Below are 23,526 nucleotides of genomic sequence, written 5' to 3' on the forward strand. Positions count from 1 at the left end.
TGTTTTCTATTAAACTATTGCCTCTTGATTCAATTAACAGATGATCACTTTTGCCCTCAATGATGTCAAGTTCCTTGGTAAACAATAGGTCCTAACCTTGATGCCTCCTCATTTCCTTTAAATCTTCTTCTTTGCAGTTAAAAACTCCCATAAGTGTTATATTATTACTCTCTTAATATTTGCTTTAGATGGTTACTAATATCTCTTAATATTATTTTTTGTAGTCATCCTGATTCCATGCATTGGTTTTCAGTGGTACACATGCAACTGCAAAATCTTTTTTCTTCTCCCTTCATTTTCATCTTGATTTTAATTACTTAAGCCATACCTTCTCCTATCTCTACATTCTACACTTTTACATTCTTCTTCATCAGTAACATCACTCCTCTTTTCTTACTATTCCTAGATTTCATCCACACATTATAACTACCATCTACACTGCTCATGTCTTCTGCTGTCTCATTCAATTTGACCTCTGTAATACCCATGATTTCTGGCTGTTTTATCTCAATATAGTCATTTAGCTCCTGCAACACTGATATTAGTCCATTAATATTTGTGTATGACACTGACCACTTTATGCTTCTTCTTTCATTATTTACTCCTATTCTTTGTTTGTCAGATACCACCTCCTCAACATCTCGTCTTTTACTATCCAGTAGAACTTTTTCTCTTCTTCTGATCTGTTCACATTTTTTTTCCTTAATCTCTTTTATCAGTTCATTTATCATAAGTCTCTCCTCTTCATTCAAGTCCCTTTTTATCCAAACTTCAGTACTGTTCAACCTCGTCCAGTCTACGTGCTTGTGATATTACCTTCAATGCTGTTCTCTGTGCTTTAAATCTTACTTTTAATAGTCTTGTCCCTCCCTCTTTATATTTTCTAGCCTATATACCTCTTCAGTTTCATTTACCCAGCCCTCTCCTTCATCCTGAACATATCTCACAACATCTACTATCTTCTTTTTTGTTCCTTTTCTCTCTTAACTCTTATGAGTAGTTTCTTCGTTTAAGCCATAAAAAACAACACATTTTTTCTTGTCCACTGTATCACATACAACTGATTATTTTTGCTTGTAAACCTTAACTACTTCTTTAGTTAAGTCAGCCTTTTCTCTATTTTGAGACTCCATGATCTCTGAAACTTATTATTTCTTCCTTTTTTTCTTTTTCATTCTTCATGTTCATCTCTGATCTCCATTGCACTGTTTTCCTGTTTCTTAACATTTTCCTGATTTTCTGTTAACATTGCTTTCAATTCTGCACACTGAGCCTTCAGGAATTTGTTTTTTTCCTTCCAGGTCACATATCTTTGTTACCATCTTTGTTACTCTGTTAATGACTATTTCATCCATTATTTTTATTTTCCTGTCCTGCATTCTTTAATTTAGTTCTCTATTCTCCTGAAACCCCTGGAAGGTGTCCTGGTCTTTATTCTTGGCCTCCACCATCATTTATGTTCGAATAATAATTATTATTTATTTATTTATTTATTTTATTTTATTTTTTTTCAATATGAAATCATTGATAACTGTACCACTTTACCCATTCTTATTGTTTACTTTGGAGACAGGAGAGAATAGCCCTTACCTGCCTCATAAGCTAGGCTGCCAATGAAAATATTTCACCTTTGTGTTTGTTTCAACCAGCTGACTGACTGTCCTCTGTGGGAGACACAGTGTGTGTGTGTGTGTGTGTGTGTGTGTGTGTTTACCTAGTTTTGGTTTACAGGAGGAGTCTAAGCTCATGTTGTCCCATTTCGATACCTACTCTTATCCAGTTTTCCTTAAAATCAAGTATAGTTATTGCATTTACTACTACTTTTTGCAGCTCATTCCAGATTCCTGCAATCCTTTGCATGAAACTGTTCTTCTTACACACAACCTTCTTCTCATGCTCTCTTGTGCTTCTAAAGTCTCTCACCACCAAATCACTCCAGTCCAATTTTTCATAGCCTGACAAATCCGATATAAAGCAATCAGGTCACCTCTCTCTCTCTCTCTCTTCCAAGGTGGGCAGGTTTAGTTTCTTTAGTCTCTCTCTTCATACAGTAAGTCTGACAGGGTTGGAGGCAACTTTGTTGCTGCTCGTTGTTTTCTCTCTAATTTCTTTACATCCCTTTTAGTGCTGGGAGACCATATTATTGCTGTATATTCCAAAGTCTTATCATTGTCACAGTTAAATTCTTAATTATCTCTTCATCCAGATAGTTGAACACTGCTTTTATGTTTCTCACCACATCATATGTTTCCCCTGTCTTCCTTCTTACATGTACCTCCGGGGACAGCTTATCAGAGACAGTAATTCCAAGGTCTTTCTCTTCACTCTTCACTTTTATTTCCTCATTACCCAATTTATAACTGAAGACTGGCCTCACACAACTATGGCCAAACTTCAACACTCCACATTTTTTTTTTTTTAAATTCCATTTTCCAAGTGCCACTCCAATTCCAAATCGCATTCAGATCTTCCTGTAGCTTCAAAATCCTCAATCCTCTCCACTTTTCTCTTCAATTTTGCATCATCAGTAAATACTCATGTAGTTATTCACCCCTTCCATCATATTGTTCACATAGCAAACATAACTGGTGATAGTATTGACCCCTGCAGGACACCACTAATTACCTCTCTACATAATGATTTCCTATCTTTGTTTGACCACTGTTCCCATTTCCCTTCCTCTCAGAAAATCACTGATCCAATGTAGGAGTGCTCCTCTCAGCCCACCATTTATAATTTTCAAAGCAATCTTTTGTGAGGCACCTTATCAAATACTTTCTTTAAGTCCATATAAACACAATCTGCTCATCCATCTCTTTCTTGTACTATATCTATGACTTTGGAGTAGAAGCACATTAAATTCATCATATATGACCTTCCTTTTCTAAATCCAAATTGTCTGTTAATATCTCTCTCTTTTCCAGATATTCACTGCATTTTTGCTTCATTATTCTTTCGCACATTTTTGACACTACACTTGTTAATGACACTGGTCTATAATTACATGGTTCTTCTTTGCTTCCATTCATATTTATATATGGGGACTATATCTGTTACTGTATGTAAAGCGTATTTACCTCACGTCATTATTCCTCGGCATTCATAAGTGAAGTGTTCAATAGTTTTCTATTTGCATGAAAACGTGTAATATGCGTAAATATCAGTATTCAGTGCTATATTAAGCACCAAAGCCAATGCTCACTTGTTAGTAGTGTGTGGTTAACCCACTGGTCGCCTGTGGGTGTCACTCATGGCCAAGTCGCGCTCAGACAAAGATGGGCAGGAGGTAAATACTTTAATTTTGTAGTAAAAATTGATTGTCATAGTGCCAAGTTGACTGCATGTATTGTTAAAGAATATTGTATTATGTTAAAAGTGTTTAATATCAGTGTATATTTTAATATCAGTGTTATTTTGTAAGAAATTGAGATCGAGAACTTGTTCGCAGTTCTTACAGTCATGCCTACCTCATCAATAAACATCAGAGAGAGAACTGCCTGTCCTTGATCCTATGATGATGGGTGTGATCAGTAAAACAAATCACCTGAGAGCCAATTGATGCCCAGCCGGTGCAGCTACAATATCTGCTTTTTTTTCAACCTTTGGGCAACACTCCTTCCCTTAATGAAGTTATGATGAATTTGTAAATCTTGTGTGCAAGTTGATCTCTGCATTCCTTCAGCACCCAATTAGATACTCCATCAGGTCCCTGAGCCTTCCTCACATCCAAGTCTTCCATCATTATTCTTAATTCATCCACTTTTACCTCAATCTCACTCAATCCTTCTACTCTCACATCTGCCATCACTGGTCTACCAAATGTTCCCTCTTCAGTGTAGACACTTTGAAAGTAGTCACTCAAAACCTTTGCAATTTTTGCTTCTTCCTCAACATGCATACCATTTATCTTCAATTCGTTTAAGCCCTTATTCTTCATTTCACCATTCACATATCTATAGAACATCCTTGGTTCATCTTTACATCTGTCCACAATATCTTTTTCATGATTATTTCTTCTCTCCTTACCTTTGTGTATTAATTTATTTCCCTTTTATATTTATCCCATGCCTCACTTGTTTTCCTTTTCTTCCATTTGATCCTGGCCAGATTTCTCTCCCTTCTTGCTTCCTCACATCATTTATTACACCACTCCTGCTTCTTATTTTAACCTTGTCTTCTTATCTTCAGAACAAATCCTCTTACACCCTCACTGTATATTTTTATAACTCTCCCCATTTATCTTCTATTCCAAATGCTTCATCAAACTTATTCCAGTCCACTTGCTCAAAGTAATTCCACAATTTTCCAGTATGTTCTTCCATAGTTGAATCTTCCTATTCTGTGGTACTTGTTCTTTTCTATCTTTCCTCCTACTCTCAATGTACACTCCACCACCACATGATCACTTTTACCTATTGAACATTTATAGTCTACATCCTTGATGACTTAAGGTTCTTTCATAAAAATTAAAACCTGCCTTGAGGGCTCATCTTCTCCCCTGAATCTCGTATTTTTCTTCCACTCATTGTGTCACTAGATTCTCCACTGCCATTCTCAACAACTCTCCTCCCCAAGACTCATCACTCCCATCCACTGACCACTCTTCTCATGTAACCTCCTTGCAATTGAGATCTCCCATAATCATTAGATTTTCTCTGCTTGCCATCATGTCTTCCACATGTCTTTGAGTATCCTCGTAATTTAGCCTTGTATTCCACAACCTCCTAGGAATTTGTTTTAGGAGGAACATATACCACTCCAAAGCCTCTTTTTCCACCTTCTCTACACACCACCTCAACTTTAATTGCTTCAGCCAGTTCACAATCACAATTAGTCTCATGGGTCAATAAATCCTTTCTCACTGAAATCATTACTCCACCGCCTTGTTTTTCACTTATGTTTCTCAGCCATACATTGTACTTTCCTTCAACCAAATTATTCACTTCAGTGTTGTCACTTAGCTTTGTTTCAGTAATTCCCATCATGTCCGGAGCACACACACACACACACACACACACACACACACACACACACACACACACACAGATATATATATATATATATATATATATATATATATATATATATATATATATATATATATATATATATATATATATATATATATATATATATATATATATATATATATATATATATCCTTGTTCAATAAAAATCTTTCCAAACTGAAGTCTTACATCTCCAATGTCTCATCCTCTGCCAGGTGTTTCCCTCAAGGGGAAGAGTGCTAATGGAGAGTCTTCATCTTTCCCTGTTCCAGCATTCCCTCAGTGTGATGACAGCCTCACCTATTACCTCCCTCCCTCCAGTACTTACCCATTATATTCATTCAACTCACAGGAGGCCTTCCCCCAACAATGCACATTTCCATTAAGTGTATGTACACTCCCTTCAAAAACTCACTTTCACTCATTCTTACAACAGGTCCTAAACCACATCAATGTTCCATGACTCATCTATTCAGACAGCCCACAATTTATTTCCTTAGCTGCTTTGCCTATGCTAAAGTCTCATACAAATTTACAATGCTCTCTTCATCCCAACTTGATCTTTCACACATTTTGTCTCATTTGCAATAGTTGTGATGCATGTCATGACCATGTTTCTAATCCACAAGTCAGAATGATAACAATATGGTTTGTGATGATTCTCTCAGCTTCCATACTTATGTTCCTATAATTCATAGTTCTCTTCAGTGTCCCTGTGACCAGTCTGCCTTTCATTGGTGTGTCTCTTCAGGACATCATCTCATGTACTATCTAGTGCACACAGCTTCAACTTCAATTATGTGCTAGTCACTTGCTGCACTGATACCTAAATTTCCATCTTCTCAGGTACATAACTGTTGAGCTATCTCTTGGGGTGGTTGGTATCATGCACCACCCTTCACAAATTCTAAAACTTGAATTGACAACTAAAATATACTTACCTGAAGGTATTGTGTTTTCTCCAGTCTCAATCTGTGATCCAGATGGAATGAATTCAGGCTGCGCCGGATCAAGCTCACGCCGGAGAGGTGTGAACTCTGGAACCTCCGGGTCCATGACTGCTGAGGGCTTGGTGGGTAAGGATTCAACATCTTCCCTCAGGGGATTCTTCTGTGTGGCTGTGGCTACTTCAGTGTTGGTGGGATTGGTGGCTGGTGAGGTGGAAATGGGGGCAGCTGAAGGAAGACTACTGGCTGTTGAGGATGAAGGAAGATCACTGGATGAAGAAGAATCTTTTGGTGTGGACTGAGTCTTGGTCACTGCTGGAGTGTCACTGGGGGTGGAGGGCATGGTGATGAGAGTATTTGATGCTGGAGTGGTATTGGTAACAGTGGAAGCATTATCAGAAGTGGCAGAGACAGAGACAGATCCAGTGGTGGTGGTAGTGAGTGTGTCATGGGCTGTGGAGGGGAGAGGTGTATCTGGCACTGGGGGATCCACAGTGGATGGAGCAGAGCCACCTGAGGCAGAGGTCAGAAGGGCTTGAAGCGCACCAGCTGCAGCATCTTCCAATGGCCACTTGCTTGGTTCATGCTTTGTGCGTAACTGCAAGCAACGATTCACAAACATCATCATAACTGATCATATGCACCATGTCTGAATGCATATCTGAACTTTCTATTAATGGATCAGAAACATTTAAACAGGCTATTACAGAAATGTTATACTATATGAAAAACCAATGCAATCCATCATGGAAATACTCACCCAAACCTCATCTTTAACTTCAAGTTTCTCAGAAGTCTTGCAGACATCAACAATAAGCTTGACATCTTGAGTGAGTTGCTTCATTCGATTGAAGGAAGCAATAAGAGAAACTGGAATGAAGCCATCTTTGGACATCTTCCTTCGCATGAAGATGTCGTTGGCTAAGTTTTCTTCACTGAAGTAATATTCTCTGGAGGGTAAGGGGGGGAACAGAAAATAAGTTCTTGATGATACAATGACAGACTGGTAGCAGGTACACTGCATCATAATGTGCCAGTACAAAAAAAATTCAACAGGATCAATAATGAACTGCCTGCCTCACACCCCCTTTCCCAAATAAAACTGATTTAAAGCTTAAAAAGCAGTTAGATATGAAAACAAAAGTTTCATCTTTACAAGCAAACTCCAACTGAAAATTTAACACAACAATGATTACCACATTAAAATGAGAGTAATTCAGTGAGATTTCAAAGAAAAAAAGTTCAACTTAAACAGTACAATAAGCCATAAATACAAAAGGAACCAATATTAACACAGCTAGCTACTTTGATCCAACATTACAGCTTATGCTTATGTTCCATGTCTCCCTCAGTAGGTGGATGGGAGGAAGGAAATCCTGCTTCAGCACATCAATCGTGACACCTAATCTCCGGTCAAGACAAGCACCAGTTGTACCATAAACACCCAAGCCATGATCACATTTCACGATTTCCACACAAGCTATAGCACAAAGTCACCTGCTGTTCATTCATCACACTCACCATCTGCTGCAGTCAATATTTTATTTACTGTCTCAAGTAGGCATTTATGAATGGGGGCAGCGTCAATTCAGTATATCATGAAAACAGCTGACGGAGATCCAAGTTAGTGAATATGTACATTATAACTTTCCCTTTACCATGAAGTGAATGAGCTGCATCAGCATTACACCTGTCACTGTGACAAACAAGAACACAGCCAGTATTTCACCACACAGATAATGGTAATCACTAATGGTAAAAAAGCAAAGCATGTGTCACTTACATTTGCTTCTTGATTTTATCTTTGATTGCAAGTTCATCTTGAGGAACAAATTCAGGAAAGATGAATCCAACGTTAGGAACAAAGAACTGCATCAGGTTTGGATCCTGTAGAACATAATCTGGAATCTTCAAAATAACAAAAATATTATTTGAAATGGAAATTCCACAAGTATTACAAATGTCTGATAATCAAATTCATGAAAATTTCAATTACATATTCAGCAAATATTACAGTTCATCCATTATTTATAAAATATCTTATATGATCATCTTTATCTTATCCTGTATGACCACTAATAAAATTTCTCTGGTAATTTTCGTTACTAACATGTCCTAGCAACCTCCTGCCAACTTTTTAGGGTGAGCTGTTTATTTTTGTGCTTTGTACTCATAAATTTAAGCTTATTAATCTGATCAAAACTTAACTAATATTTTCAAAATTGGGTTTGATGAAGACTTAATTAGTCAGAAATGTCATAAAATAAGAAAGATACGCTGTCAAAAGTTACCTACATGGTGTTTCCCAGACTGTAATTGCAATTTCTATATGAGATGGTCACCAAAAAAGGTGCTCCTGGTCAAATCATTGTTATATCCCCACAGGGACCAGGCAGAGCAGTGGCTTGTAGAGACATGCAGTAATAACATAGTAATTCCAGCACCATCGAGTGAAAGGGAAATATCAAGACATCAGTTTTTTTATCTTTTTCCTGCTCATCAGACATGATCCACTTACTTCAGAATACTCAGAGAAGTTCTCAAAGGGCTCAGTGGAGGGACTCCTGAAGCCTCCCCTCAGGCCACCCACTGCAGTGCCTCCCCGACCTGTCCCCCGGCCCCGGCCTCGGCCTCTCAGTGTGCTGCCCCGGCCCCCAGCGCGCCCCCTCAAGGCATTGGCAGCCCTGGCGTCAGCTCTCCACTCGGCCGAGTCAGATCCTCGGCCTTCACGCCGGAATCCTTTCTCTCTCTTTGGTGGTGGAATGTCTAGTCTTCTCCAGTTCTGCTTTTTGACTGAAAAATATAACAACAAATCAATAATCTATCCCCTCCTTCTCTCTCAGTTTTCATAATCACAGATGGAGCTGTAAACAAACCAAGAGTTGATAACCCATTAGTATCAAACAACCCTGCTGATGACAGCATCACAATTGATGAGAAAAAATAAATAAATAAACAAATAAATAAAAAAAATTAATAAATAAAATAAATAAATAAACAAAATAAAATGAAATGAAATAAAATAAAATAAAATAAAAAAAAATAAAAAAAATAAATAAACCATTTGCTTAGGAAATAAAAGATAGAGAAGTAAAATACAATGGAAAGTTACAGGAATTACACTACTTCCACAATATATAAGGAATACACAAATTCAGGGTAAAAGTAATAATAAAGATTAAAGGCCTTCATAAAAGAACAGGGAACACTGGTGATGAATATGATTAAAAAAAGTAATCCCTGACCCTGCTATGCTTGCATCTTGCATCACTGTAACACAGGATATCACCACATAATCTACCTATGTACATATAACCAATGAGAGAGAGAGAGAGAGAGAGAGAGAGAGAGAGAGAGAGAGAGAGAGAGAGAGAGAGAGAGAGAGAGAGAGAGAGAGAGAGAGAGAGAGAGAGAGAGAGAGAGAGAGAGAGAGAAACACATGGAAGTTGATATTCCCACTTAATTCACAATTCTGTCATCACTTGCTGTGAATGAAATACTATGGAAGGGAGCAAGTTTGATGGCACCTCACTTACGTTTATTCTTTTTATTCTTGTTGGCTTTGCTTGACAGGGTGTTGTGTGTCTGCTGCACCTTGTTGTTAAGAGTCTGGGGGGCGGACGCCTCTCGGTTCTCCTTGAGGGAGTCATCGTCATGGGACCCTGAATCTTCAGATTTCTCTATTTCTTTGTCAGCCTGCTTTATTTTCCTCTCTTCACTCTTCCGCCATTCAGTCTTTGATGTCTAAAATCAAGAAAGTAACTTTTAGAAGTACATACAATCTGCTGGTATTTTGTTCAAGCTTGACCACCATACTGACTGTCCCAGGTGGAGGTGAGAAGGAAGCTCAGGTGATGTGATCAATGTCTGAGGAGCACAAGTTACTGCTATAATGAAAGCAATCAGTAGGTGAAGAAGTCAACCTAATTCTTTAACAACTTGCTGACAGACTTGAGGAATGTTACTAATCATCCCTGGTCACACAAAAGCTTGGGTCAGATCTGTTTAAAGGTACACACATACTCCAGGCAATAATAGAACAGGAGCACAATCAAAAATATATTTAACAATAATATATGGACATTAAGAACGTAATTCCTTTATATGTCAAAAGTGGCTGTGACAATCTGCCACAATCAAATCCACATCAGGCCACTCAGACCCTTGACATGTTCTGTGGCTCCTGGTCCAGATCACGCTGGATCTGCCCAATTTTCACAACCAAGAAGTCTAAGCCAGATCAAACATGGCACCCACCAGGAATAGCCATACTGTGACCAAATTTCTAAAGTATCACAGGTTCCCTAGATGTAAGAAGTGCATAATAATGATAATGGTGAGTCATGCAGATCCAGACACTGTGATACCTCTACCACTAACCATCTTCTGGGGGAGGGTAAGTATTAATTTTGGGCAGTGAGCCTGTACACCTGATAGACGCTCAAACACATACGTACAAAGGGGAGGCAGACAGCACATCAACATAGAGAGCATGCATCCATACATTATATATATAGATAGAGAGAGAGAGAGAGAGAGAGAGAGAGAGAGAGAGAGAGAGAGAGAGAGAGAGAGAGAGAGAGAAGAGAGAGAGAGAGAGAGAGAGAGAGAGAGAGAGAGAGAGAGAGGAGAGAGAGAGAGAGGAGAGAGAGAGAGGAGAGAGAGAGAGAGAGAGAGAGAGAGAGCTGGGATAAGAACACAAGAACATAAAGAAAGCTGAAGAAGCCATGAAACCTAAACATGGTAGTCCCTATATGAAGCATATCTACCTATTCCCACCTATTATCTTCATTAATGAATTTGTGTAATCTTCCTTCTAAAGCTGCCTTATGACTCAACACTCACTACCATGATTAGTGAATCTATGCCATTCACCTACTACTCAATTTGAGAACCAATCCCTTCCTATCCCTTTTTGAATCTAGCTTTATTAATCCTCCACTGATATTTGGCATAGCTTTCATCAATCAATAATCACTTGTGACATTTCTTCTTGCTCTATAGCCACCTTTAAACACTATACAGGCTAGAAACCACTAAATCCATTCTTTTCAAAAGCTTCTTTCTTGTAGATGCTAATATAATCTTATTTATTGTATTATTGCATATAGCAGTGAAAAGGGTTAAATTTGGGAGCATTATTTCTTGTCCTATCCTGGATCCACATAGCCTTAACTGCGGCTGAAAACATGAACATGAAGAAATGGTGTTGCACAATCATGAGTTAAAATGAATCTGAATGCTTAGTGTGATTCAATGATGTAAGTACACAAGGAACCTTTACAAGACCTAAATCTCTGACATTTTCTCATCAAGTTCATAGAGAAGGGATGGCCTGAGGTACAAACCAAAGGCCAAATCAATATTTAGGGTTCCTCTTTGCACATGTAAACATAATATATTCACTGTGAGATTCGAGTAAGAGGCACCCACGAGAGAAAAAGGGATTAAAATAATACATTTTTTTCAGTATTTAGCTATTATTATGTTAATGAGTGACTGTAAAAAGATAAAGATGAAGAACAAGAACAGCAAGAAGAAAAAAGAAAAGCATCTTGAGTGGTTTGTGATGAAGGAGAGACATATCAAATAGCACAGAGAGAGAGAGAGAGAGAGAGAGAGTAGAGAGAGAGAGAGAGAGAGAGAGAGAGAGAGAGAGAGAGAGAGAGAGAGAGAGAGAGAGAGAGAGAGAGAGAGAGAGAGAGAGAGAGAGAGAGAGAGAGGGAGAGAGAGAGAGAGAGAGAGAGAGAGAGAGAGAGAGAGAGGCTCAAAACCTAACAGAAATCCATTGCTATCATTCTATATTTAATTCCCACCAACAAGGCCATGATAAAGACACACACACACACACACACACACACACACACACACACACACACACACACACACACACACACACACACACACACACACACACCTGCTGTAAATGTACAGCTTCCTGAGCCTGCTGGACCTCCACCAGAGTTGGCCAGTCTGTGTTGTCATTCATACCATTATCCTGGAACAAGACATAATGCAGTAAGACACAGGAGTTACTGGCACACTTCACATCTCCACATTCAATCTGAAATCATTCTGCCTGTGTTATGCATACATATATAAATAACTCAACAAGTTCTCATTTGTGCCAGTATATGTCACTGCCTGGACTCAATGGGCTATGGGGCTTTGCTTGATTTAGGAAAGTAGGCTAAGTAGGTAAGTATTGTCTTCCATCACTTATGAGGTTTTTCCTATTCACACACTAAATACCATCATCAGTATTTTTTTGTGTTCTGTTTGTGCTAACCTTTGTGTTGCTCTTCTTTCCCTCTTTATTGGTGGAATGAGATGCAGGATTGGTGTGTGCTGCCTGGGCTGGAGTTGGGTCACTGACACTGTCATGGGGAGCTGATTCAACTGGCATAGGTTCAGCTACACTTGAGCCAGAGGTGTTCTGTGGCTGAGGATTCTTCTCCACGACCACCTCACCACCACTGACACCCTGGGCTGCAGCAGATGGTGTTTGGGGCACTGTGGGTGCAGGCAGTGTGATGGCTGCTGGTGGTGCTGGTGGTGGTGGAGGTGGAGGTGCTTGTGATGCAGGAGGCACGGCAGCTGTCACACTCACTGTCACCACTGGGGTTGACTTCTCATCACGCTTGCCTGAGGAACAAGATAAAAAGTTCAACATGGTTGCTTGTTGAAAAGGGAAAGACATCAAATAAGTGTGTGTGTGTGTGTGTGTGTGTGTGTGTGTGTGTGTGTGTGTGTGTGTGTGTGTGTGTGTGTGTGTGTGTGTGTGTGTGTGTGTGTGTGTGTGTGTGTGTGTGTGTGTGTGTGTGTGTGTTGTAGTGAATGGGAGTTGCACTTAAACTCTTTAAGAGATTTTGGTGAAACTTTTGCTGTTGTCTTGGACATATCAAAAGCTTTTGATAGAGTCTGGCACAAAGCTTTGATTTCCAAATTACCCTCCTATGGTTTCTATCCTTCTCTCTGTAACTTCATCTCAAGTTTCCTTTCTGACCGTTCTATTGCTGCTGTGGTAGACGGTCACTGTTCTTCTCCTAAATCTATTAATAGTGGTGTTCCTCAGGGTTCTGTCCTGTCACCCACTCTCTTCTTATTATTCATCAATGATCTTCTAAACCAAACTTCTTGTCCTATCCACTCCTACACTGATGATACCACCCTGCACTTTTCCACGTCTTTTCATAGACGTCCAACCCTTCAGGAGGTAAACATTTCACACAGGGAAGCCACAGAACGCTTGACTTCTGATCTTTCTAAAATTTCTGATTGGGGCAGAGCAAACTTGGTATTGTTCAGTGCTTCAAAAACTCAATTCCTCCATCTATCAACTCAACACAACCTTCCAGACAACTATCCCCTCTTCTTCAATGACACTCAACTGTCCCCCTCTTCTACACTGAACATCCTCGGTCTGTCATTTACTTATAATCTGAACTGGAAACTTCACATCTCATCTCTAGCTAAAACAGCTTCTATGAAGTTAGGTGTTCTGAGACGTCTCCGCCAGTTTTTCTCACCCCCCCAGCTGCTAACTCTGTACAAGGGCCTTATTCGTCCATGTATGGAGCATGCTTCACATATCTAGGGGGGTTCCACTAATACTGCTCTTCTAGACAGGGTGGAATCAAAAGTTTTTCGTCTCATCAACTCCTCTCCTCTAACTGACTGTCTTCAGCCTCTCTCTCACCGCCACAATGTTGCATCTCTAGCTGTCTTCTACCACTATTTTCATGCTAACTACTCTTCTGATCTTGCTAACTGCATGCCTCCCCTCCTCCCGTGGCCTCGCTGCACAAGACTTTCTTCTTTCTCTCACCCCTATTCTGTCCACCTCTCTAACGCAAGAGTTAACCAGCATTCTCAATCATTCGTCCCTTTCTCTGGTAAACTCTGGAACTCCCTGCCTGCTTCTGTAATTCCACCTTCCTATGACTTGAATTCCTTCAAGAAGGAGGTTTCAAGACACTTATTCATCAATTTTTGACCACTGCTTTGACCCTTTTATGGGACTGGCATTTCAGTGGGCATATTTTTTTATTACCCTTGGCCAGTGTCCTTCCTACATATAAAAAAAAAAAAAAGTGTTGTTCTGTCTTTATCTCTAACTTTGTCCATGTTTAATTCTTTTGGACTCGGAATTTTCCTAATCTGTAAAGTTGTTTCCAACTTGTGCAAATACATGTCACTGCCTGGACTTAAAGGGCTATGGGCCTTTGCTTGATTCAGGAAAAATAGGCTTTTATAAGTAGGTATTTTCTTTTAATCTCTCTCTCTCTCTCTCTCTCTCTCTCTCTCTCTCTCTCTCTCTCTTCTCTCTCTCTCTCTCTGAACGACACTTCAAGATCACCTTCATTTTCTAGTTCTAATTTCACAGATCAGAGTTCCAAAGGCAGGCTGCCCGAAGCCAGGGACCCTCTGCAGCCTCGCCCTGCAGTGGGCCACGCGCCACATGAGGCTGACCTGAGGCATCTTGGCAGGGAAAACAGTCTGATTCCTCTAAGCAGACCTACCTAGCCTAGTCTCTGGTCACTGGAATACACAAGCCTCTTCACCGCACCAAGCTAATGTTCCAATGAGAACGATACAACAGGTACATGCCTTTCCCCTCCCCCAACACAGACCAGAACAAGATGATGCAATGTGTTAACTGTTTATTAGTGTGTGCGTGTGTGTGTGTGATTCACCTAGGGTCGTCTGCTGGTCACCCGATCTTTGGGTAAGACTGAGACCACTCACACACCACACACCGGGACTACGAGTTCACAACCCCTTGGGTTACATCCCGTACCTACTTGCTGCTAAGTGAACAGGGGCTACATAAGAGGCTCGCCCATTTGCCTCGCCGCGCCTGGGATTCGAACCCGGGCGCGGCCTTCGAAGGCGAAGGCTCACAACCTTCTTTGTTGTGAGCCGAGCGTGCTAACCACTACACTACGCGGGTGTGTGTGTGTGTGTGTGTGTGTGCGCCACGTATGACATCGCAGAACATACAGAAGGGACGGAGGGAAGGACAGGAGCGGCTTAATGTGTGAGGTAAGGTTCGAACGCAACGCAGCTTCCCCAGCAGCTAGCACGTCACTCGCCCACGCACGCGTCCTCCTTGGCCTCCGCTATTCTCGGATCGCAACCAATACTCACGTCAGGCACAATAATGACGGGTCGGCCACACACGCACCGCCACATCCTGCTTCCTACTATAAACTATACTATAAAGATGACAGTCTAATCAGAAAATTTAGTAGTGTAAACAACCGCACCAACCACCGCACGAAATGACTGGTCGCGCACCACTCACACTAAGGAGTCGCTGGCAAGACTGTCTGAATATATTTAAACTGTACACAGTGTTTCTTCCCACCAACCTCCACCCCCACTTTCATAACAACGTGCAAGTGGTCAGCAGTGCCATGTCTTTGGTTTCAGTGACTCAAGAAGGCAGTGCAATGACTAGTAACTTCCCGCACGGTACATCATAACCCACTGTGCTGCCTCCATTCATGATCTACCACCCACCACCCAACCTTGCGCCGCGCTGCTCCCTATACAACCATACGCAATAATTTATTACACACAGCTACCCGCTAAACCACGAGGCGACTGTACAGGCACCCATGGAGTTCGGCGCGCTGCTCTCTCGCCGTAAAAGTACTTGAAATACTAAACATAGAGAGGCGAGAGGTATTCGTAGCATGGGAAGGTAATATGTGGCCGCCCATCCCCCGCCTCCAGTGCGTCGGTTGGTTACCATTACCATACACAGGCCGCCAAGTTCTACCACTCCTCCACAGCGCCGACCCTCGTGGAAAAGCGTGGGGCGGTGAAGATAAACGCGGAAATTTTTGTATTATCTCCGAAACATACTCTATTAGGGAGATAACATACTGCACATCCCGGAGAGTCAATAAACACGCTCTCTGTATCGCTCTTACAGACATCGCGCAAATGACCTTGTTACGGCGACAAAATTCAGTAACACCTCCCACCCACCCTCTCTCTCTCTCTCCCTCTCGGCGCTATAATGTAACCTCGGTTGCTGCGATGCCAAAATCCAATAGCGCTCTCATTCTCTCTCTCTCTCTCTCTCTCTCTCTCTCTCTCTCCTCTCTCTCCTCTCTCTCTCTCTCTCTCTCTGAACCACGATGCGCTGTAAGATCTTCCATCACAACTTGTCTTACGCACTCCAGTAAAGTGCACCAGCAAGTTTTTCCTCCCTGCGCCACAAGCAGCTTCCCCCCGTCGCCTTCGCCAGCAACATTCCGCCCACCTCAGGACCCTAATCTGAAACATTTCCACTACTTTCAAAAGGTTCCAGACGAAGTGACACGAGTTTCTCAGGATGTTTTTACGGTTCTGGCGACATACTAACAAGATTTTTATATTATTAACTGGAGAAACACTCGAAAACTTGGCATATCATCTATGTGGCTTTTGAAAATAGTCGTGGTGAGAGTAAAAGCGTCTTCTGCATACGGGCCGCGGCGCTTCTTGCCCACACTAGGATGCCTCTCCAGTTAGGGATTAATTTACACCACAAACGATGAAGGCAGATAATTCAATCCACCATAATAAAGGGCAACTAAAGTGGCGATGAAGTAAGTAAGCTATTCTTCACGCTAAATCGTGTGTGTGTGTGTGTGTGTGTGTGTGTGTGTGTGTGTGTGTGTGTGTGTGTGTGTGTGTGTGTGTGTGTGTGTGTGTGTGTTGATGGGGTCGCCTCCCCTCCCACCGCCAGACCCACAGTAGAACAAGTGGTGAGGACAAGGGTGTGTTTGTGAGGAAATGATTGTAAACATTTCCCTGTATGTGTACATTTCCCTGTTGTGTAACAACCGTGTAAGACAATGACGACGATAACAACAACAAACAACAAGGACAACGACGAGAACAAGAACAAAAAAGGCGACGGTATATATATATATATATATATATATATATATATATATATATATATATATATATATATATATATATATATATATATATATATATATATATATATATATATATATATTAAAATAAACAACGCTGGCAAGACAATGAACATAACAAGGGCATAACAACAATGAAAACTACGAGTACAGGTATAATAAACCACATCAGCAACAACAATTATCATCATCATAAGTAATAGTAGTAGTGACAACAACAACAACAACAACAACAACAACAACAACAACAACAACAACAACACACGGCTATTCCTTGGACAGTGTCACCAAACACTACATCAACACCAACCAGTTCACCAAACCCTCCGTCCTGGTGCTGGCTGGCTGGCAGGCTGGTGTTGCCACGTGTCGTGTTTCTTGACTCAATCACACACGTGACGCAACACCCACCACACCTGCCACACTCACACACCACACCACAACGCAACATTACTCACTGTCTTGTGCGGAACCCTGGGATTACCATACTTCACATTACAGACATATGCTTCCGTCTTCTGACACCTTTAGGAGGACCATTCAGACCACAATTACGAATTCTCATTGGGTGTTTTTCCAACTGACTGCAGAATCCTTGTTAAACTATCAACTGTGGCTACGGAAACACATTTGAAAATCCCTTTCACTTGAACAAGAGCCTATTAAAAGTTATCAGAGTTGGAAAACACCCTTGAAAACCCTCTTACTTGAACTACAGCCGGTTAACAGCTCACCGGTTACGACGCCTAAGTGTTCCTAAGGAGATCTTGTGTTCCGTGCTCCCTATTCAGCTTCGTCACAAGTACATGTCCCTCCCCCACCGCTTGCCTTACAAAAGGGAGTAAGTTTTCACGGTACACTACACAAACACGTGACGGATGTCCTGGGGAGATGGCGCCGCGGTAACTAGCAAGGTATCATGAAAACACTTTAGTCCCATCTGGACGGTTTTTCAAGACATTGAGATAAATAGTCGCGTTTTCATGCGTGTTTTGTTTTTTACTGATGACTAGTGTTTGTTAATTAATCACACAAACCACCCTTGAACATCTTAGTAACTTCCACAATCGCCTGTTAACACTTACGACGCCTGAGACTCAAAGCATCACAATCCTTTGTACTTAAAGTAACTGAATCTCTCAAAGGCAAGGTCGCCCAACAGTGACCTTGCCTGATCAATGAAAGACCACCTCAGTAGAAGCGTCATGTCACTGTACCCCTGCCAGACGCACGAGTAACGACAACAAACGTCCTCCCCCGCGTGGCCAAGGAAGGGGCGATGTCGTGTGCGAGTGTCCGTCTGTGCGGAATTGTACCTTGTGCTCAACACCCCTCTGTTGTCCTTGCTCAGACTTGGGTATGAAAGGGTCTATAGGGCTGCGATCACGACCAGCGCAAGCACGCTGTCATTATGAGTGTATGTAACGCATCATCAGTAGTCTTATAATGTTATTTAGCGAATATTTGAAACCTCCAGTAAGTATTATGCTTTCCTTCCAGACAAAATTGTAAGAGTCCTTATCTTATTGATATGCATCGCCACAATCAACTGTGTTATCAATTAATTAAGAAACACGACAGAGCGGACATGAGCATCGTCGCATCGGAGGTGAAGGGCCGGCCTACTTTGACCAATAAATGAGTTAACAGTGAACATTTCTCACTGATATTATCTGGGACAGCGTGAATAATTCCTTTCTCTACATTAGAAAAATAAACGTGGAATTCGCAGCATTTACTTTAAAATATTAATGTGCAAGATGACATGTCCATACCGTGAGAACTGAGCGACTCGGAGGTACTCGGAGGTTTCAAATATTCGATGAATAATAGATTATAAGACTACTGATGATTAGTTACAGACACTCATAATGACAACTGATGATCGTGCTTGCTCTGGTTGGAATATCAGAACCATAGACCCTTTCATACACGAGTTTGAGCAAAGATAACAGAGGAGTGTGGAGCGCAAGGTACACTTCCTCACTGACGTACACTTGCATACGACAGCGGCTCATGGGAAGGTCTGAGATGGCAATGCAAGATGGTGGTGGTGGTGGTGGTTTTGTAATAGTAGTAGTAGTAGTAGTAAACACATCTGAGAAAGAAAATGACAATAATAATATTTTAAAACCAACAGGGGAGAGAGAGAGAGAGAGAGAGAGGGGAGACGGAGAGAGAGAGAGAGAGAGAGAGAGAGGAGGAGAGAGAGAGAGAGAGAGAGAGAGAGAGAGAGAGAGAAATAAATTATCGATAACCATTAAAAAATGAAAAAAAAATAATATATATATATATAATATAATGTGCAATGAAAAGAATAAATCCTCACACACAGCAACGAATTACCGATAAATAAATGCCACCAGTGTGCGCGCATCGCATTTCACGGGAATGATAACACTGACTGGAACCGAAAGCAGTAGTGAAATGGAACCACGGACACTTTTGCGCTGCACGCCTACATATTTGAAAACCCCTCACGGCCTGAAGCATTTTCGTGACTAATATTCGTGACTAATATTTAGTTTTTTTCTTTAATATTAAAATTTAAGGTATTTTAAATGTTTTATACTTTATTTAAAGGTGTTGCTACTGTACGTTACTTATTTTTATTGTAATTATATGTTTTACTATATTCGTACGATACTTGATTGTAAAAGCCACTGAGTGGTGGAGAAAAGCAATTAATTTGAATTTAAAAACTTTGAAAAGGCTCTGGGTGAAACAACACATTTTTTTTTACGTTTCTAGTGCCAGATTAACTAAGTATCTCCGTTATTACCAAGGAAAATACTCGTGAGAACCCACCTAATAATTTGTGGGCTTTGAAAACAGTCGCGGACGAGAGAGAGAGAGAGAGAGAGAGAGAGAGAGAGAGAGAGAGAGAGAGAGAGAGAGAGAGAGAGAGAGAGAGAGAGAGAGAGAGAGAGAGAGAGAGAGAGAGAGAGAGAGAGAGAGAGAGAGAGAGAGAGAGAGAGGCGTTTCTGAATACACCCCAACAGATTATGGTCAGGAAACAACATCTGTTCCTAAGCCCTTATTTCCACCACCACTGGCTATGCTACTTGTTCCGAGGTGAAGAAAGAGCCTCAACAAAAGGCTAATTCTTAAGTACAGAGCAAGAACATTCCTGCACGTTCAAAAATACTAGCATTGGTGTGGCAGGGCAGGCTTTGTTCAGGAGCTGAGAGAAGTGTAGCGGTGATCACGTCAGGGATCGCAATGGGGGGAAAGGCATGGTACTTACATATGAATACTGATAGGAAAGGTTGGGTGGAAAATTTTACGAATGAAGGCAGAAAACAGTAAGATGTAGTTATGCGAATACTGATAGAAAAGAAAAAGTTGATTGAAAAATAATATTAATGAAGGTGGGAAATAAAATAAAATAAAAAGGCATGGTAAGATATAGTTAAAGGAATACTAATAGAAAGAAAAGCTGGAAAGTTTCATGAATGAAGAAAATATATTATTATAAAGTTATGCGTATAGTGGTTGTAAAAAAAAAAAAGTACGGTATTAGTAAATAGTAAATGAAAGTGTACGAATGATGGTAAAAGGGGAAAAAAATCAAGAAATTGGTTGTACGAATAATGGTTATATATATATATATATATATATATATATATATATATATATATATATATATATATATATATATATATATATATATATATATATGACAACTGATGATCGTGCTTGCTCTGGTTGGAATATCAGAACCATAGACCCTTTCATACACGAGTTTGAGCAAAGATAACAGAGGAGTGTGGAGCGCAAGGTACACTTCCTCACTGACGTACACTTGCATACGACAGCGGCTCATGGGAAGGTCTGAGATGGCAATGCAAGATGGTGGTGGTGGTGGTGATTTTGTAATAGTAGTAGTAGTAGTAGTAAACACATCTGAGAAAGAAAATGACAATAATAATATTTTAAAACCAAACAGGAGAGAGAGAGAGAGAGAGAGAGAGAGAGAGAGAGAGAGAGAGAGAGAGAGAGAGAGAGAGAGAGAGAGAGAGAGAGAGAGAGAGAGAGAGAAATAAATTATCGATAACCATATATATATATATATATATATATATATATATATATATATATATATATATATATATATATATATATATATATATATATATATATATATATATATATATATATATATATATATATATATATATATAAACTTATATGAGTATCATAAATTTGCAAAAAATATGGATACCTGTAAATAAAATAAAATAAAGATACAAGTAAATAATCAAAATAAATGCATAAATAGTTATATAAACGGAAAAAAAGTATGAAAAACACGAGTAACGGTAAAGAACTAGTTAAACGAATATACATCTCCTTAATCAGCATCCAATTAGACACGTGTTTGTTAATTAGATAATTACTACTAATAGCCTCAGCAAACCTGTGCATACAAATAAATAAGCGAGCGTAAAATACTTTTTTTTTTTTTACTTCACACATTCGGGAATAAATAAATAAGCCAAAGGTGGGGAACTGAAGTTTCAGAACGTTTAAAAAAGATGGACTCATTCTGAAACAGCTGTATCTTTGTCAACACGAGCCCACCATCAACTGTGTAATATATATATATATATATATATATATATATATATATATATATATATATATATATATATATATATATATATATATATATATATATATATAACTTTACACAAATACACCAACACTCGAAAAAAAAAGTAAATAAATAAGAACTGACAACGAAATTTCAGTATTTGAAAATGATGTATCTTTGTAAACACGAACCAACAATGAACTATTAAAAAAAATCTTAACATCTAAAAAGGCGCGGGTTCCGACAGTTTCAATTGACTATTCTTCTTTTCTTCTTGTTTCTCTTTCTTTTCCCGTTACTGGTACAAGTTTCATCCAAGTTCGTTTCATGGTTGCAGGGACAGTACGTACTGAATACCACAGCCATTTCAAGGCATGTCCATCTTGAAACTCCCGCACGTACTGCTGCCCAGCCATTTTGTCTATTTATTTATCTATTCATTATCATGCACGACTGGAGACAGGACGAAGGCACAAAGAAGAAGAAGAAGAAGAAGAAGAAGAAGAAGAAGAAGAAGAAGAAGAAGAAGAAGAAGAAGAAGAAGAAGAAGAAGAAGAAGAAGAAGAAGAAGAAGAAGAAGAAGAAGAAGAAGAAGAAGAAGAAGAAGAAGAAGAAGAAGAAGAAGAATTTTCTAGATTCATTATTATAATGTATTCAATAATGCAAAACCCTAGTAATCTTTAGTAAAACCTAATATCAAGTATTAAAACACAAATTTAGGCAGTTTGTTTGAGAATAATGGGAAATAAAGAAATGTGTAGCTCGAAGTCCTAGGTCCCGGGCCGAGAGGAGACTTTCCGACAAAATAACGGGACCAAAATATTCAGTGAACAAACGTATTACCCCCCGGGAAAACTGTCTCACGCCAGCGTCATTAGTGTGCGGCGGCAATGTGGCATCGCGGCGCAGCATTGCAAACAAACATCAGATGTTACACTACTGAGACGTCACCGCACCGCCGCATCATGTGACGACAAAACACACACAACTTTATGGACGGTGACACTTGCCCGGCATCACCGCACGGCGCTCCCCTGCTTCCATTCCTGTCATGATGTTAGACAGATTTATTTATTGAATGCATTACCGAAAAAGGTCACCACTTGGGAAAAGTGCAAAACAATATTCCCAAGAAAACACATAAAAATGGTTTGAACAACAACAGAGAGAGAGAGAGAGAGAGAGAGAGAGAGAGAGAGAGAGAGAGAGAGAGAGAGAGAGAGAGAGAGAGAGAGAGAGAGAAACACCTGCGGAACAAGTAAAGGGCCCTGCCAGCCAGCACAAATGTAACTTTTCCCCTATCACACTCTCACTACGGGCTGGCCAGTAAGACATTTCCCCTCCATTAGCGTGAAAAAGTAAAAGTACTCATTTGGAAAGAACATTGTTGAGTTATAGCTAATGTTTAGATAATGAAGTGTGAACCTCATGGTTCAATGGAGCGTGCAATTGCCCTGGTTTTATTTTTCGGTGCATATCAAATAATGTATGTTTTTTTTCTGTTTTATTCCTTACAAAGAATTTTCAGTTTTGTGTCAGAAGACTTCTGAACTTGTACAAGGCATACACAGTGCACTTAGGACATTAGCTAAACTGGAACAATCCCATCCATCTCTGCTTAGAAGTGTTACCTCAGTCTCCTGAGTATGTTTTGACAAAACTTGCTCCTTTTCAGGATTCGTCTGAGTATATCCACCCTGACAGTCTTTATCAAGTTTTCCATTGTTTTAGGTCCACTGTGCAACCACTGTGTTTGTTCCAATTATAGAGATGTGTAATGTGTCATTAGTAATAGTACTGTAACGGAATGTTTCTTCATGCCACTAAGGGGAGGTCATCATACTGTAATACAAAGCTTGAATTATGTTGTATTAAATGAAGTATAGTATTTTTTCGTTTTGCAAAAAAAGGAATAACCTGTAATGAGCCACAAGTAATATTAATGTAATGGAATGTTTTTCCATGCCACTAAAGAGAGGCCATGATAGTACAAAAGCTTGAAAATATGTTATATCACATGAAGTACAATTTTT

At 39.9% G+C, this 23,526-nt stretch overlaps 1 protein-coding gene across 1 annotated transcript in view; it reads right to left on the reverse strand.

Annotated features, from left to right (window-relative positions):
• The window catches only part of LOC135109031 (la-related protein 1-like), a 95,027-nt gene that overhangs the window by 25,602 nt on the left and 45,899 nt on the right, over positions 1–23,526 (reverse strand). The window contains 7 exon segments of the mRNA XM_064020015.1: positions 5,951–6,554; positions 6,717–6,906; positions 7,740–7,864; positions 8,475–8,749; positions 9,493–9,700; positions 11,874–11,954; positions 12,246–12,601. Of these exon segments, the coding sequence (XP_063876085.1) occupies positions 5,951–6,554; positions 6,717–6,906; positions 7,740–7,864; positions 8,475–8,749; positions 9,493–9,700; positions 11,874–11,954; positions 12,246–12,601 (1,839 nt within the window).

This window comes from Scylla paramamosain, chromosome 18 (genome assembly GCF_035594125.1).
Source record: "Scylla paramamosain isolate STU-SP2022 chromosome 18, ASM3559412v1, whole genome shotgun sequence".
Classification (NCBI taxonomy): Eukaryota; Metazoa; Arthropoda; class Malacostraca; order Decapoda; family Portunidae; genus Scylla; species Scylla paramamosain.